The 14,481-nt window shown below is 38.2% G+C and overlaps 1 protein-coding gene across 8 annotated transcripts in view; it reads right to left on the bottom strand.

Annotated features, from left to right (window-relative positions):
* The window catches only part of PARD3 (par-3 family cell polarity regulator), an 823,714-nt gene that overhangs the window by 248,483 nt on the left and 560,750 nt on the right, over nucleotides 1-14,481 (bottom strand). For 6 of the 8 annotated variants that reach the window (XM_036242174.1, XM_036242150.1, XM_036242158.1 and 3 more), the window contains one exon: nucleotides 9,028-9,259. In XM_036242174.1, coding sequence (XP_036098067.1) covers nucleotides 9,028-9,259 — 232 coding nt within the window. Of the gene's footprint in view, nucleotides 1-3,708; nucleotides 3,819-9,027; nucleotides 9,260-14,481 lie in introns of those variants that run through there. The other 2 variants (XM_036242176.1, XM_036242177.1) reach the window with 2 other exon arrangements.

The raw sequence follows: 14,481 nt of genomic DNA, 5'->3' as shown, positions 1-14,481 counted from the left end.
ACTATGGAAAATACTATGGTGTTACCACAAAAGATTAAAAATTGAACTTCCATTTGACCCAGTGATCCCACTTCTAGGAATATACCCTAAGAAGCCTGAAACACCAATCAGAAAGAATATATGTACCCCCATGTTCATAGCAGCACTATTTACAATAGCTAAGATCTGGAAACAGACCAAGTGTCCATCAGTAAACGAATGGATAAAAAAGCTGTGGTACATACACACAATGGAGTACTATGCAGCTGTAAGAAAGAAAGATCTCTTATCCTTTGAGACGACATGGAGGGACCTAGAGGGTATTATCCTAAGTGAAACAAGCCAAGCAGAAAAAGACAAATACCACATGATCTCACTTATTTGTGTAATATAATGAACATAACAGTCTGAGGAATAGGGTAGACCAAGAAACATGGAAGTAGGGTACAGACTGACAACCCTCAGAAGAGGAGGTGGTGGGGGGAGGAAAGAGATAAACCACAGAACTTATATGCATGTACGCATAACCAACAGACAGGGACAACAAAGCCGGGGACGGGAGCAGGGGGATGGGAAGGAGGGTGTCAATGGGGTAAAAAAGAAGAAACATCTGTAACAAAAATAAAATAAAATAAAAAAAGTCAATGTAAAAAAAAATTCTGTGTTATGAATAGAGAAACAGAAAATGAGACTAAGGACTGAGTGCTGGGATACTCCAGCATCTGAACAGAGCTTAATACAGAATTAGGAAAGGAGACAAAACAGAGTGTGCAGAGAGGAAGGAGGAGACATGGCAAGGGGGATCTCAAAGGAAATCAAGAATCCAGGTACCAAGTGCACCTGTAGTCCCTGGCATGGGGGGTGAGGATATACAGGGAAGAGTTAACTATGATGGGACCATGGGTGACCTAGATGAGAGCAGGATTTGTGGAGCCATGGAGGATGAAGGCTCCATTGCAGGGAGTTTAAGAGAGAACAGGAAGATAGCAAGTACAAATGTATCCAAAGGTTTGCTATGAAAAGTAGGAGAGAAAATGAGGTAGCAGTTCAAAGGGTAGGTAGGGGAAGAGAAACTTTTCTCTAAGATAGAGGATATAACAGCCTAGTAGTGCAGGACAAGGTGAAAATGATCCAGTAGAGAAGGGCAATCACCGATAATTTGGAAGAGAGAAGAATGAACTGTGAATGGGCAAAAGTTCTGGAACAGGCAAGAAAGGATCAGAATGGCTCTGGGGGCATGGCTTTAGCATAAAGGGGCAATTTTCACCTAGTGTGCCACAAGAATTTTAAAAACATGCAATCACTGACTATTTGGTCAGGGGTACCTACCTCTTTTCCCTTAGACTGTTAAATAACAAAAATGACAACAGCCAACACGACAATAGCCATCCAGTGTGAATGATTCAAAATTATACCTTTTTTTTTCTTTTTGGTAAGATCAGTAAAAAGTATATTTTTTGGTGTGCTGTAGAATTTTAGTAATTAGCTTATGTATGCCATGCGATGAAAAGGCTGAAAATCGCTGGCATAAAGCATGGGTGGCTCATCCATCCTAAAACAAAATGTTAAGTAGAAAGGTTAACAGGAGGCATGGTTATTTCACTATGATGTGAAATTTAACCCAATTTTAGTCTTCTGTTTCTAAATGGGCTATTACTAAACAGGTTAAAAGAAAACCATCCCACATTCAATAATGAAAGAGGTTACTTCCTCAGTGAATTCTTTAAGAGACTATCTGGAAGGATCAAATAATTACCTTTACATAATTATTTGTGACTTGATAAAAATACATTTAGAAATAACGTGTACCTGATCCATGATTTGTAATGTAAAAGATATAGAGCCTCTAATGGTAGCAAATAAAAAATATCAGATATAATGTTTCCAATATACGTTGTGGTAAATGTCATTAGCCAAGCCTGTCTTCTAGTACATTATTCAATAGTGCGACAGTATTTACTTACCCTGTGTTATTAGAGACTGAATAGTCACTAGCCTTCAATTTTCACATCAATTGCAAAAAAACAAAAGATTCCATTTTATACCCAGTCTGAAATTGAAATTGATTTAGCATCTCAGTAATGCCAAAAATTTCTTTTACAAAAGGTTTGCTTTACAGAGACTATAAAGTAAGTGTCATCAGTGACACTTGTATTCTATATTCATGCAGATCTACAGAAAAAACACATTAAAAAGCACCAGGAAGGTCTTAGAAAGGTCTAGCTGTCATGCTCTGTGCCCCCTCTGGCTTTCTTTGCAGTCAATTTCAGTGCTGTAGAAGTCGGAGGCTGTCTCCTTAAAACTGCTGACAAGAAAAGAAGAATACTAGAAGAATATGTTATCAGCTACCCTAGAACTCATCTTTGTTAACAGGTCAGTCTGACACTTATTTTCCTGTGTTAAAAACAGGAATCTGTTTGCATTTGAATTAAAAGAAGCATGCAGTAAGTCCTTGGGATTTACAAACGTGGAACTCATTCCAAGGAAACCTCTCAATATGTTTATTTATAGAACAATATGTGTACTTTGTCCTAATGAAACAAGAAAACAAGTAAAATTATGCAGAATTGTTCCTTTCAGGTTCTCTCTCTTCCGTGACACACTATTGCTTCTGTACCTCATTTAGATGATTTAACCACATTCCAAAACCCCAGTAGGTTGTACGGGATACCATCTGATTTTACCTATGTGAAACTGGTCACGTTAATCCACAAGGCCTGAGTCATAAAAAACTATAAGCCCTGATACTTCTGACACAAACAAATAAACCCTATTTTGTGTGCATCCTTCCTCTAATATAGGTAAGGGCTTCTGCTTGGCAGAGTGGGGCAAGGGTGGGAGGGCAGCCTGCTACCATGTCAGCGGAGTGAAATCCTTTTCACAGCACGGGACCCAATTCCATAATGCTGTTTTATTACATGGTTTTCTTTTTCATCATCACATTCATTTCTAAGTGGAATGCAGCAACCCTAACATTTTCAAAAAATAGAGCTAGCTAAATACAGTCTTTGTGTGAAATCCTGAGGGGCCATGAAAAACAAAGACTTCTTCCAGGTAGAAAGCTTCATTCTACAGTAAGGACAGTGCGATTCACCTGGGCCAGCACTTAGATCTGTGATTGGAACACTTAACCAGGCAGACTCTCTCCAAAAACATTTCTATACAAGGATGTATAACTTCACTGTCTGTGGTCTCAGCAAACCTCAGGATTACAGGCCAAAGTATCTCTACTTTTTCCCACAGGAAGAACTTGCTGGTTCAGCCATCCCCGAGCACAGATGTTTATTTTCTCAATCCCTTACTTTTTGTCTAAACTTTGACCCACAAAGGCACTTCTCTTTGCCTAAAAGTCACTTTCAAACTGGCCCACTTGAGAATCAACTGATGGGTGACTATCTCAATGGACATACCTCCTTGCCTTTGAACTGTTCATCCACTGCCTGCCAGTGTCCCTAGCCACTGAGCTACACAACAGAACTAAATTGATTCTAACATTTGATTGGTGTGTGCTGATGATTTCTGAATACGCCAGCAGCTAGACTATGGTTTTACACTATGAAAAGGGGCTAATAAAAATGATAGGAAAAAATACTCTGCCTTTTCAAGCAGTAATTTAAACCCCCAAGCTTGAAATCAAGATCAAAAAATTCCAAATTGATTAATATGGAAATTACTGAACCATCAAAACTGCTGATGTCGTAAACAAAATTCGTCAACAGCCACTAAGAATTCATTAAAAGTAAATTTATTGTTTAAAGCAACTGTGCAACATGTGCTTCTCAAGCCATTTTTGAATCTGGTTTGTTGTTCATCTCTTCTCAGGCTTCAGTTTGGCAAGGCTGAACAAGAAACACGGTATAGCACACAGTTAGTAAGCATAGGCAAGGAAAGAAGCAACAGTAAATCGTGTTTGTCATTCTCTCAATAGTCTAAAAGGTGTAATTCAACTACCACATTAACTTTTAAAATCTGATCATGTGCACTGTGTTCTGAAAACTACTATATCCTAAAAAGGGAAAGAAAGCAGTACACCTGATTTCAACCAAACAAGGTTTCAAACTAAATTATCTATTTCTTTTTACAGAACTGAATAAAAAATGCTGCAGGGATTCAGGTCAGTATTTTAAATGTAATTGGACGATTCCATTTTAATAATGGTAATATTGCAACATTGCTTTTGCTTTAGCTTCGACTGTGATGGGCCCTCCGCCATCACATATGGACAATAGGACAAATAAACCTGAGATGTGAACGAGATCAATTCTAAGAACCTTCAGTCTTACACTGTTCAGTCTTAAACAGTTCTAGGACATTCAAATGATAATAACTCTAATTTTTCAGAAAAGCAATATCAAACTACACTTACTCCAGGACTGAAAAAGGGGGAGTAAGTAATTTTAGATGCTTAATATCTTGTTGACTATTTCAAGTTGGAGATGGAAACTAAGGCAAAAACATGTTGTTCAATAATGCTGTTATATTCATTTAAGAATTAATATATTTAAAACATTTCACAATAGATCTCTGTCCCTCTTTGGTGACAATTTCATACAACTGCAAGATTCTCAGAAATATTTTATAGTATTAAATTTGAATAGCCAAGTATCTGAGAATCAAACATATACAGACTCAAAATTTCAGCCCATCCCCCTGCTCTGCACTTTACACTTAGAATGATTTCATTAACAAGTCATGCTACCAGTTTGGTGAGCACATGCAGCTTGCTGAGATATAAAGCCACTTTATTTAAGGCAATCGGAGTTCCTTACGTGCAAAAGAAGATGCTGTATGTACAAGGAGAAATTCAAACACACATGACACATTTTATATTTGTTATTTGATTCCTTATAGATTTAAAACGGCATTAAGACAATTTTGTACTTCACATACCCCATAGTTTAGAAACAGAATTCATATGACACAATATTCTTTCCTAGAGTTGTTTATCAATAATTAAATAATTTTTGCCCTGGCTGGATGATGTTTCTCTCTCTCTCTCTCTCTCTCTCTCTCTCTCTCTCTCTCTCTCTAACAAATCAATAAAAACATACAATCAGGTGAGGATTAAAACAAATTTTTTAAAAATTAAAACCAAAGATAATTAAATCACTTTTATGACTACCATTCAATGTGTAAAACAAAACAATGCTGTTTGTATAAACCAATGAATTAAAATACCTCCTCAATGTGCCAGTTTCCTCTGCAAGGATTTTAAAAATATGGTCCATCTATTTGGCCCTTGTCAAACTTAACGAAAAATCTCATGTACCCTATAGGGGTGGGAACAGAGCACGTGGTTTTGTTTTCTTTGGAGAGCTGTGGGGTGAGGAGGGCCTAGGAGCCTATCTTTGAAGGAAAACACATTATCACTTTCTCAAGCAACTAAAGAGAAAAATCTTATATGCTAGACTCCCAATATCTAATGCCCCTTACCCTTATTCTTTTCTTTCTGTTACCTGAACCAAAAAACAGAAACAAAATCATAACACACACACACACACACGCATGCACACACACTCACACACACATCCCTGCTGTGTAGTTCAGGCCAACCTTGGGGCAATCCATACTTGAATCTCCTTACAAACTGTTTTAAGAAATGTATATACATTTATATTAAGCTATTTAAAACAACCTTGCTAAGAAAAGCACATCCTATTTAAAAGAACAAAAAATAAATAAAATAAAGCTACTAATTTTAAAATTGTACTATATTCCCTGTGTTACTAAAAACACGTAAAAGAATCAACTTGAGAGTCTATTAGTAAATGATTAGATCCAGTAGACATGAAAGGCAGTTAAAAAATGTTTTGAAAAACTTAACAATGCTTTAAGAGTCTTCTCCAATATTAAGGAGATATAATAATTGTATAAAAAAATGAGTGAGAGCCCTGGCCGGTTTGGCTCAGCGGTTGGAGCGTCGGCCTGCGGTCCTGAGAGACCCAGGTTCGGTTCCGGCTAAGGGCATGTACCTCGGTTGCAGTTTGTCCCCGGCCCTGGTCGGTCGTGCGGGTGGCAGCCACTTGATGTGTCCCTTCACATCAATGTTTCTCTCTCTCTCTCTGTTCCTCTCTCTCCCTCCCACTCTACCTGAACAAAAAAATGGGAAATAGTCCTCGGGTGAGGATAAAAAAAAAAAGAAATGAGTGAGAGCCAACAATAAGACACTTACTTTATGTTTAATAAATTATTCTCAACTCATTTCCAAGGGGCAGTATTTGGTAAGCTTCAACCATTTCCCAAAGGGACGAAGCACTGGTTTGCAGTCAGAAAGCAGACAGCCATGATCGAGGGGAGTAGACAAGATAGAACTCTGCTTAAAACATATTTACATTCTCCATGTGGTGGTGAGGGGAAGCTGAGATTGCCACCCCATAATATGCCCTTTTTTAAAGATATTATTTAAAGCTAGTTATTTTTAATGAGTGAAAGACTCAAGAAAAACCTTTGATCTTCCTCCTACCTGCCTAAAAGAATTTAGATAGAGAGCTCTTCCCAGATAGGCAGGGAGGAACCTACCGAGAGCCATTTAGTCAAAGTCCTCTCTGTGTCCCACTGTTAGATGGCAGGTTCTATATTCTTAGGGAACACCCATATGTGCCTACATAATACATTTGGTCATTTTCTCTTGTTAATCTGATCATTTGTCCAGCTGGAAGAACTTAGAAGGGTAGCAGAAAATTTATTTTTCCTCCCCCACAGTGGTGTGCTGCTCCCCTGGGAGAAATAGCTCAGTTCTGTGGAATTCATACACTGCCATGATGTAAGTATTCCCAAAGTGGCTGACTTGATGCTAGCAGCGTGATGTCTCGAAAGGTGGAACGGAGAAGAGCTGCTATGTAGTGCCAGCACCATGCCATACAAGTGGTGTCAATCACTGAAGAAGCAGAGATTATAGTAAAATGTAATAAAATAATTGGGAAGTGAGAGACTTTATTTTAAAGAACGTATTAAGCCAATGTGGACTAACTCTAACAAAACATTTATATGCTATGTACCCAAAAAGCATAGACATCTCTGATTTTCCTAATAGCCATTCTTAAATATTGGAAGAATATAAAAATATAAACTTAATTATCAAAAACAAAACAAAACAAAACAAAAAACCTTCAGCCCCTGCACCTAAACATGGAAGTTGATTTTTAAGAATATGCAGGCCTTCAAAGTATAAATGGGTCCAGTTCTTCATCACAAAGCTGGTTATAGGTATAAGCTATAGAATTTGATCTAGAAAAGAGCATCTTATAGTACTTCACAGAACTTTTAGCAAAAGGAGGGTTGGGCTGTGTTGTACTTCAGGGTCCCTTTGAAATGATATACATTTTCCCCACAGCCCCCCTTCCCCCCCAAAAGAAAACTCTACCATAAGGCCTCTTTTATTCTGGAGTTACAAGTTACTATACACACACACACACACACACACACACACACACACACAATTAAAATAATTCCTAATTTATAAAATAAACAAACTAAAAGTTTGTTTATTCGCTATTCCGTGAGAACAGAGCACTGTATCTGGTAAATAACTGTTAGATGATGAATGAAAACTAACAGGCAATTAGCTTTTGATAAGACTTCAGGAAAAACCCTGGAAATGAGACTGGGCTCCAAGTAGGTTCTGTAAGTCTCAGGAGACGCTTCCCACTCATATTCTCTAATTTAAAGAATAGAGTAGTACAAATTTCTAAAATTTTTATTAATAAGCAACAGCTTTATTTCTGTGTGTTATATAGATGCCAGTTTATGAACTGTCAGTCTGCATATATGGAATGAAAAACCCCTGGCTAACACAGAACTGAGATAAAGTGAAAATTAGGGCCATTTCACCCCAAGTGTTCTTGGACATGGAATATAATGAAAAAAGATGATCTGACTTAAAATGCAATTCAGAAGCATCAGTATATAAACCATAAAAACTCTAATGTAAAACTATGAAAATCCAAATGTGAGGCACTGGAGATGGAAATCCAGTTGTATCTGAATTAAGGCTGACAGGGCTAATAGTCCAGGTTTTCTGTTATCTCCATCTATAGCTTACTTCTTCCATGCACTTGACTTAATCAGTCATCTACAAAACACATCTGTTGTATTGTGTAGCATGCAGGCTGGACCCTAAGTCCTCAACTTTGCAGGCTTGACATACCTATAACTCTCTGAGTTATTGAGGTCAACCTCAGATTCATCAATAAAGTAATTCGATGAAAATAAAAGCTCATTCACATTGTCAATTAAAAAAGGTAAAAGGAAGGGATTCACAATGTAGGATAACTACTTTTTGAAGAGTTGAGTAAGTATGCTGTATGTTTTAAAATTTACCATCATCATAATAGTTCAGGGGTTTAAGTTATAGAACAATCAAAAGTAATCTTTATATTGCACATTAAATGCCTACGTATTATAAATCACCTTTGATGACCATTTATTTATAGAAGAATTGCAGTGCAACTTCTGAAAAACTTGTCACTTTCATTGTATAGCAATGATTTGTAAAGAATGATAAGCTAAGTAATCTTAGAATATAATTTAGAGACACAAAAACTGTTGCCAGAATATAGCCAGGGCCTATATTTAATGAAATCTTTACAGATTGAAGTAACACACATTAAATTAATCAATACAACTTAATTGAAGCTCTATTTATAACATTTTTTATTAGACTTGTTATTAATGAACCTTTAAATGCTAACGCTAACTTGAGCTCTATGTTAAATTTAAATAATGAACCATTGTTCCCACTCACAAAAGAACAAACACTGCTTTAACAGCCCTTGTCTCCATGGGGCTGTCACTTTTATGCTAACACACCTTCCTCTCAACAGCATTTCCATAGTTGGCAAGATACCATCTTTAAGGCTGCTAAAATGGTCTAAAATAAAGAAAGTGGAATTGCTAAGAATGCAAAAATGAAGTAGCTAAGACTGGAAATTAGAAAATAATTCTGCTTGACCTCAAACATAATGTGTCGAATCTGTGATTCAGTATTTCTTTAAATTAAACTCATACATATGTTGAGGAATGATCTAATTTGGGTTGGTCAAGACTTACCTGAACATGTCTCCCAGGCCCTTCAGCATTCCCCTCTTGGCTTTCATTTTATCCTTTTCCTTATCTCTATCTTTTTTCTTCTCTTTTCCAGTTTTATCCTTTTTCCTATTAGTCTTATCTCCTTTCTCTTGGTTTCCATTCATTTGTCTCTCCAGAGAATATGAAGGCTGGTCACTGGCTGTGGACACAGACTCTCTCCCTGATCTTGAGCTTTCTTCTGTGTCTTCTTCCACTTAGAAAAAAACAAGACAAAAAACAAACAACAACAACAAAAAAAAAACAGATAAAGAATACAGTGAACCAAAGAAACAAAAAAAAGGAAGCTAAAATATATGTGAGGATTTTATTTTCCCACATTTTCTACTGTACAGAACTGACATTAACATGGGTTGCAATGCTGTTTACTTTTGCATGAAATTAAAATACACTATATGATTTGGATGATTTTTATGCACATATGTATTCCTATGTGAAGGTGATGTGCTAACAGACAGAGAGAAGCAGCTTCCCAGCTTCCTCCTTCACACAGATCCTGTATTACTGTGGGAATTGGCTGGCCCTAATCACAGCACAGTACAGTAAGGATCCTTTTTACAAAATTTGAAGATGATAAACAAGCAGTCCTTCCGCAAGCTCTTCCTCTCATCCTGGGTTAAGGATGAAGTGGATGCACTCTGGCCCCTCAGTAATGTGTTCAAACTGTGCCATTCTCTAGTTCAGTGGTTCTCAACCATCCTAATGTCATGACTCTTTCATAAAGTTCCTCATGTTGTTGTGACCCCCAACCATAAAATTATTTTCGATGCTACTTCATAACTAATTTTGCTACTGTTATGTCTTAGGTGACCCCTGTGAAAGGGTCATTCGACCTCCAAAGGGGTTTCAACCCACAGGTTGAGAACTGCTGCTTTAGTTACTACACCAATGTCTGCATAAGAATGTGTTTCATCAGGCTCCCAAACATGTCCATTTGTGATTTCTGCACATAGAAGACTGGATCGTCACAGCCTCTGCAACTTTTCCTTAGGTTGTCATTAAATAAGACCAACATCATAAGCAAATAGTACTACACATTCTAATCCTAAATAATTTTGCATGGCAGTCTACACAATGGCAGATAAACAGAGGTGGATGGAGCCATAAAAATGTGTGATTCAATAACCTCATACACCTCTGAAGGATAGAAAAAAATGTGGTGGGCAGGACCTGAGGGAAGGTGAGTGCATGAGAGAGTGAGCTAATGTGTGAAAGAGTGAGTGGACATGAGGGTGGACAACCAAACTTGTGCAGTACAGAGACACAGAGCAGAAGGTTCCTGTGCTGTGGACGGGGATCAGCCGGCTACTGCGGTAAGAGGCTCTACAGGGAGCTTCTCCCTGTGCCACGGGAAGGTCCCACCATTTTGGAAGATCCTGGGTCTTCCCTGGGAGGAGGCAGTGGGAGCAGCTAGGGCCCAGCAACCTGAGCCCACCAGTGCACCTGGCACCATGGGACAGACCAGTGGACCCGTGTCAACACAGACCAGTGCACAGTAGTGGAGCTGTCAAGGTGACAGTTGCACAAACTGCAAATGGCCAGGAGCCCAGCACCATTCCCCACAGTAGCAGCCTGATCAGAGTCCAGATATACCCCCAGCAACAGAGGCTGGGGAGCAGACATCCATCCCCAGGCAACAGAAGCACAGACAAGCAGCAGAGAACCAGCCCCAACAAAAGCTGAGCAGGAGCTGAGCCCCACTTGGCAGCAGCACTCTCCAGCCACCAGCGACAGGATGTGGGGCTCCACAGGAGACTGTGCAACACAGCTGCCCACAAGAGCTGTGGGAAGCTGGGGATCCACAGAAGCCTGTGTGACCCAGCAGCCCACAAGAGCAGTGGGGAGCCAGGGATCCATAGAGGTAGGTGCAACACAGCGCCCCACAAGAGCAGTGCGGAGCTGGGGATCCAGAGGGACATGTGACCCAGCCGCCCAAGATGTGGACAGGGAGTGCGGCTCCAGCAGGGCCTGAGCAATACAGCTACAGATGGCACCAGTGACCAGCGGGGGACACAGCTTCAAAGGGGCCCACGCAATCCAGCAGCAGCACCTACCAGGACACACCAATACCAGCCTCCAGTAGTCAATCCTCCAGGACCCACAGCAGGCAAGAGGCCACACACAACAGAACAGTCTGGGAGGCACAGTAGCCTTATTCGATATACACTGAGCTGCCTACACATCCAAACATCTCTCACCGGGTATAGAGCTACTAGATGGCTAAAATGGAGAAACAAAGAAACAACACCCAAAGAAAAGAAAAAGAAGAATCACTGAAAAAGGAACTACAGGAAATGAAAGAAAGCAACTTGTCAGATAAAGGATTCAAGGCAATGATTTTAAGGGTGCTCAAACAATTTGGTAAAAACTACAAGCAACTTAATAAGAATTATGAAGACCTTACTGGAAACTACTTCAGCTTAAAAAAAGAGGTAGAAGCTATGCATAAAGAGGTAGACTCTATGCAAAAAAATCAAGAGGAAATAAAGAATGACATAGCTGTTATGAAAAATACCTTAGAAGGGTTCAACAGTAGATTAGAAGAAGTTGATGACCGAATCAGTGACTTAGAAGACAAGGTAAAGAAAAACACCCAAATACAGCAGAAATTGGAAAAAAAGTTTAAAAAGCAGGAGGAGAGTTTAAAGGAGCTCTGGGACAGTACAAAACATAACAACGTTCACATTATAGGGGTACCGGAAGGAGAAGAATAAAAGAAAGGAATAGAGAACCTGTATGAAGAAATAATGACACAAAACTTCCCTAAACTGGTGAATAAAAAAGTCACGCAAGTCCAGAAAACACAGAGAGTCCCAAGCAAGATGAACCCCAGAAGACCCACAGCTAGACACATCATAATAAAAACTGGCAAACATTAAAGACAAAAAAAAAAAATCTTAAACAAAGCAAGAGAGACAGAAAGTTACCTACAAGGAAGCTTCCGTTAGACTGTCAAGTGATTTCTAAATAGAAACACTGCAGGCCACAAGGGAATGGCATGAAGTGTACAGAGTAATGCAAGACAAGGGTCTGAATCCAAGACTACTCTATCCAGCAAGGCTACCATTCAAAATTGATGAAGAAATAAAGAGCTTTGTGGATAAAAAAAAAACAAAAACAAACAAAAACAAAAAACAAAACAAAAAAAAAAACTAAAGGAATTTACCACCACCAAACCAGCACTGCAAGAAATGCTGAAGGGACTGTTGGAAGAAGAAGAAGAAACAAAGAGAGAAGAACACAGACATAAAATAAAAATGACAACTAATAACTATCTATCAATAATAACCTTAAATGTAAATGGCTTAAAGGTTCCAATCAAAAGGCATAGGGTAGCTGATTGGATAAGAAACAAGAGACCCACCTCACAACAAAAGACTCACACAGGATAAAAGTGAAGGAATGAAAAATCATTTTCCAAGCAAATGGAAATGAAAAAAAAGCTGGTATAGTAATACTCATATCTGACAAGATAGACTTCAAAACGAGGGCCATTGTAAAAGACAGAGATGGTCACAACATAATATTAAAAGGATCAATCCAACAAGAGGATATAACCCTGGTAAACATATACGCATCAAATATGGGAGCAACAAAATATATTTAAAAACTTCTGGAGGACTTCAAGGGAGAGATCAATAGCAATACGATCACAGTGGGTGACTTTAACATGCCACTGACACCACTGGATAGATCTTCTAGACAAGAAATTAACAGGGACATAGAGTCCTTACAAGACAAACTAGATCAGTTGGACTTCATTGATATTTACAGAACATTTCACCCCAAAGCTGCAGAATATACATTCTTCTCAAGTGCACATGGGCCATTGTCAAAGACAGACCACATGTTAGGACACAAAGCAAGTATCTACAGATTCAAGAAGACTGAAATCATATCAAACATCTTCTCAGATCACAGTGGCATGAAACTAGAACTCAATTATAATAAAAACACACAAAAACATTCAAACACTTGAAGGCTGAATAGCATGCTTTAAACAACAAATGGGTTACTAACCAGATCAAGAAAGAAGTTAAAAACTTCCTGGAAACCAATAAAAACAAACAAACAACAACACAAAATCTATGGGACACAGTGAAAGCAATCCTGAGAGGGAAGTTCATAGCTCTACAGGCCTACCTCAAGAAACAAGAAAAATTCCTAATTGACCTTCTAACCCTATAACTTAATAAACTAGAAAGTAAACAAAAAGAAAAACCCAGAGCTAGCAGGAGAAAGAAAATAGTAAAGGTCAAAGCAGAAATAAACACAGGGATGTAGAGATCAAGAAAACAATTCAAAAGATAAATGAAACAAAAAGCTGGTTCTTTGAAAAGATAAACAAGATCTATGCACCTTTAGCCAGACTCACCAAGAAACAAAAAGAGAGGAACCAAATAAACAAAATCAGAAACAAAAGAGAAGAAGTAACAATTGGCACCAGTAACACAAAAGATCATGAAACATACTATGAACAATTATACACCAACAAATTGAACAATCTAGGAGAAATGGACAAATTTCTAAAAACACACAGCTTCCCAAAACTGAACCAGGAAGAGATAGAAAACTTAAACAGACCAACAAGAACAATGAAAATTGAAGCTGTAACTAAGACACTCCCAGCAAACAAAAGCCCAGGCCCGGATGGATTCATGGGTGAGTTTTACCGAACATTCAAAGAGGAGCTAATACCCATTCTCCTCAAACCATTCCAAAAAATCCAAGAAGACAGAACACTTTGAAACTCATTTTATGAGGCCAACATAATCCTAATTCCAAAACTGGATAAAGACACTACAAAGAAAGAAAACTACATGCCAATATCCCTGATAAACACAGATGCCAAAATCCTTAACAAAATATTAACACAAATTGGATCCAGCAATACATCAAAAAAATTATTCATCATGACCAAATGGGATTCATCCCAGCGATGCAAGGATGGTACAATATTAGCAAATCAATTAAAGTGATACACCACATAAACAAAATGAAACATGATCATCTCAATAGATGCTGAAAAAGCATTTGACACAATTCAGTACCCATTTCTGATAAACATACTCAGCAATGTGAGAACAGAGGAATAATATCTCAACATAATAAAAGTCATATATGAAAAACTTATAGCCAACATCATGCTCAGTGGGTAAGAACTAAAAGCATTTCCCTTAAGAAAGGGAACAAGACAGGGATGCCCACTTTCACCACTCTTATTCAACATAATACTGGAAGCGTTAGCCACAGCAATTAGACATGGAGAAAAAATAAAAGGGATCCAAATTGGAAAGGAGGAAGTGAAACTGTCATTATTTGCAGATGACATGATATTGTAAATAGAAAACCCTAAAGACTCCATCAAAAATCTACTAGACTTAATAAATGACTTTGGCAAAGCAGCGGGATAAAAAA

Source organism: Molossus molossus, unplaced genomic scaffold (assembly GCF_014108415.1).
Source record: "Molossus molossus isolate mMolMol1 unplaced genomic scaffold, mMolMol1.p scaffold_m16_p_1, whole genome shotgun sequence".
Lineage (NCBI taxonomy): Eukaryota > Metazoa > Chordata > Mammalia > Chiroptera > Molossidae > Molossus > Molossus molossus.
Note: the sequence above shows the minus strand (reverse complement) of the source record. Positions and strands in the feature narration are given on the sequence as shown.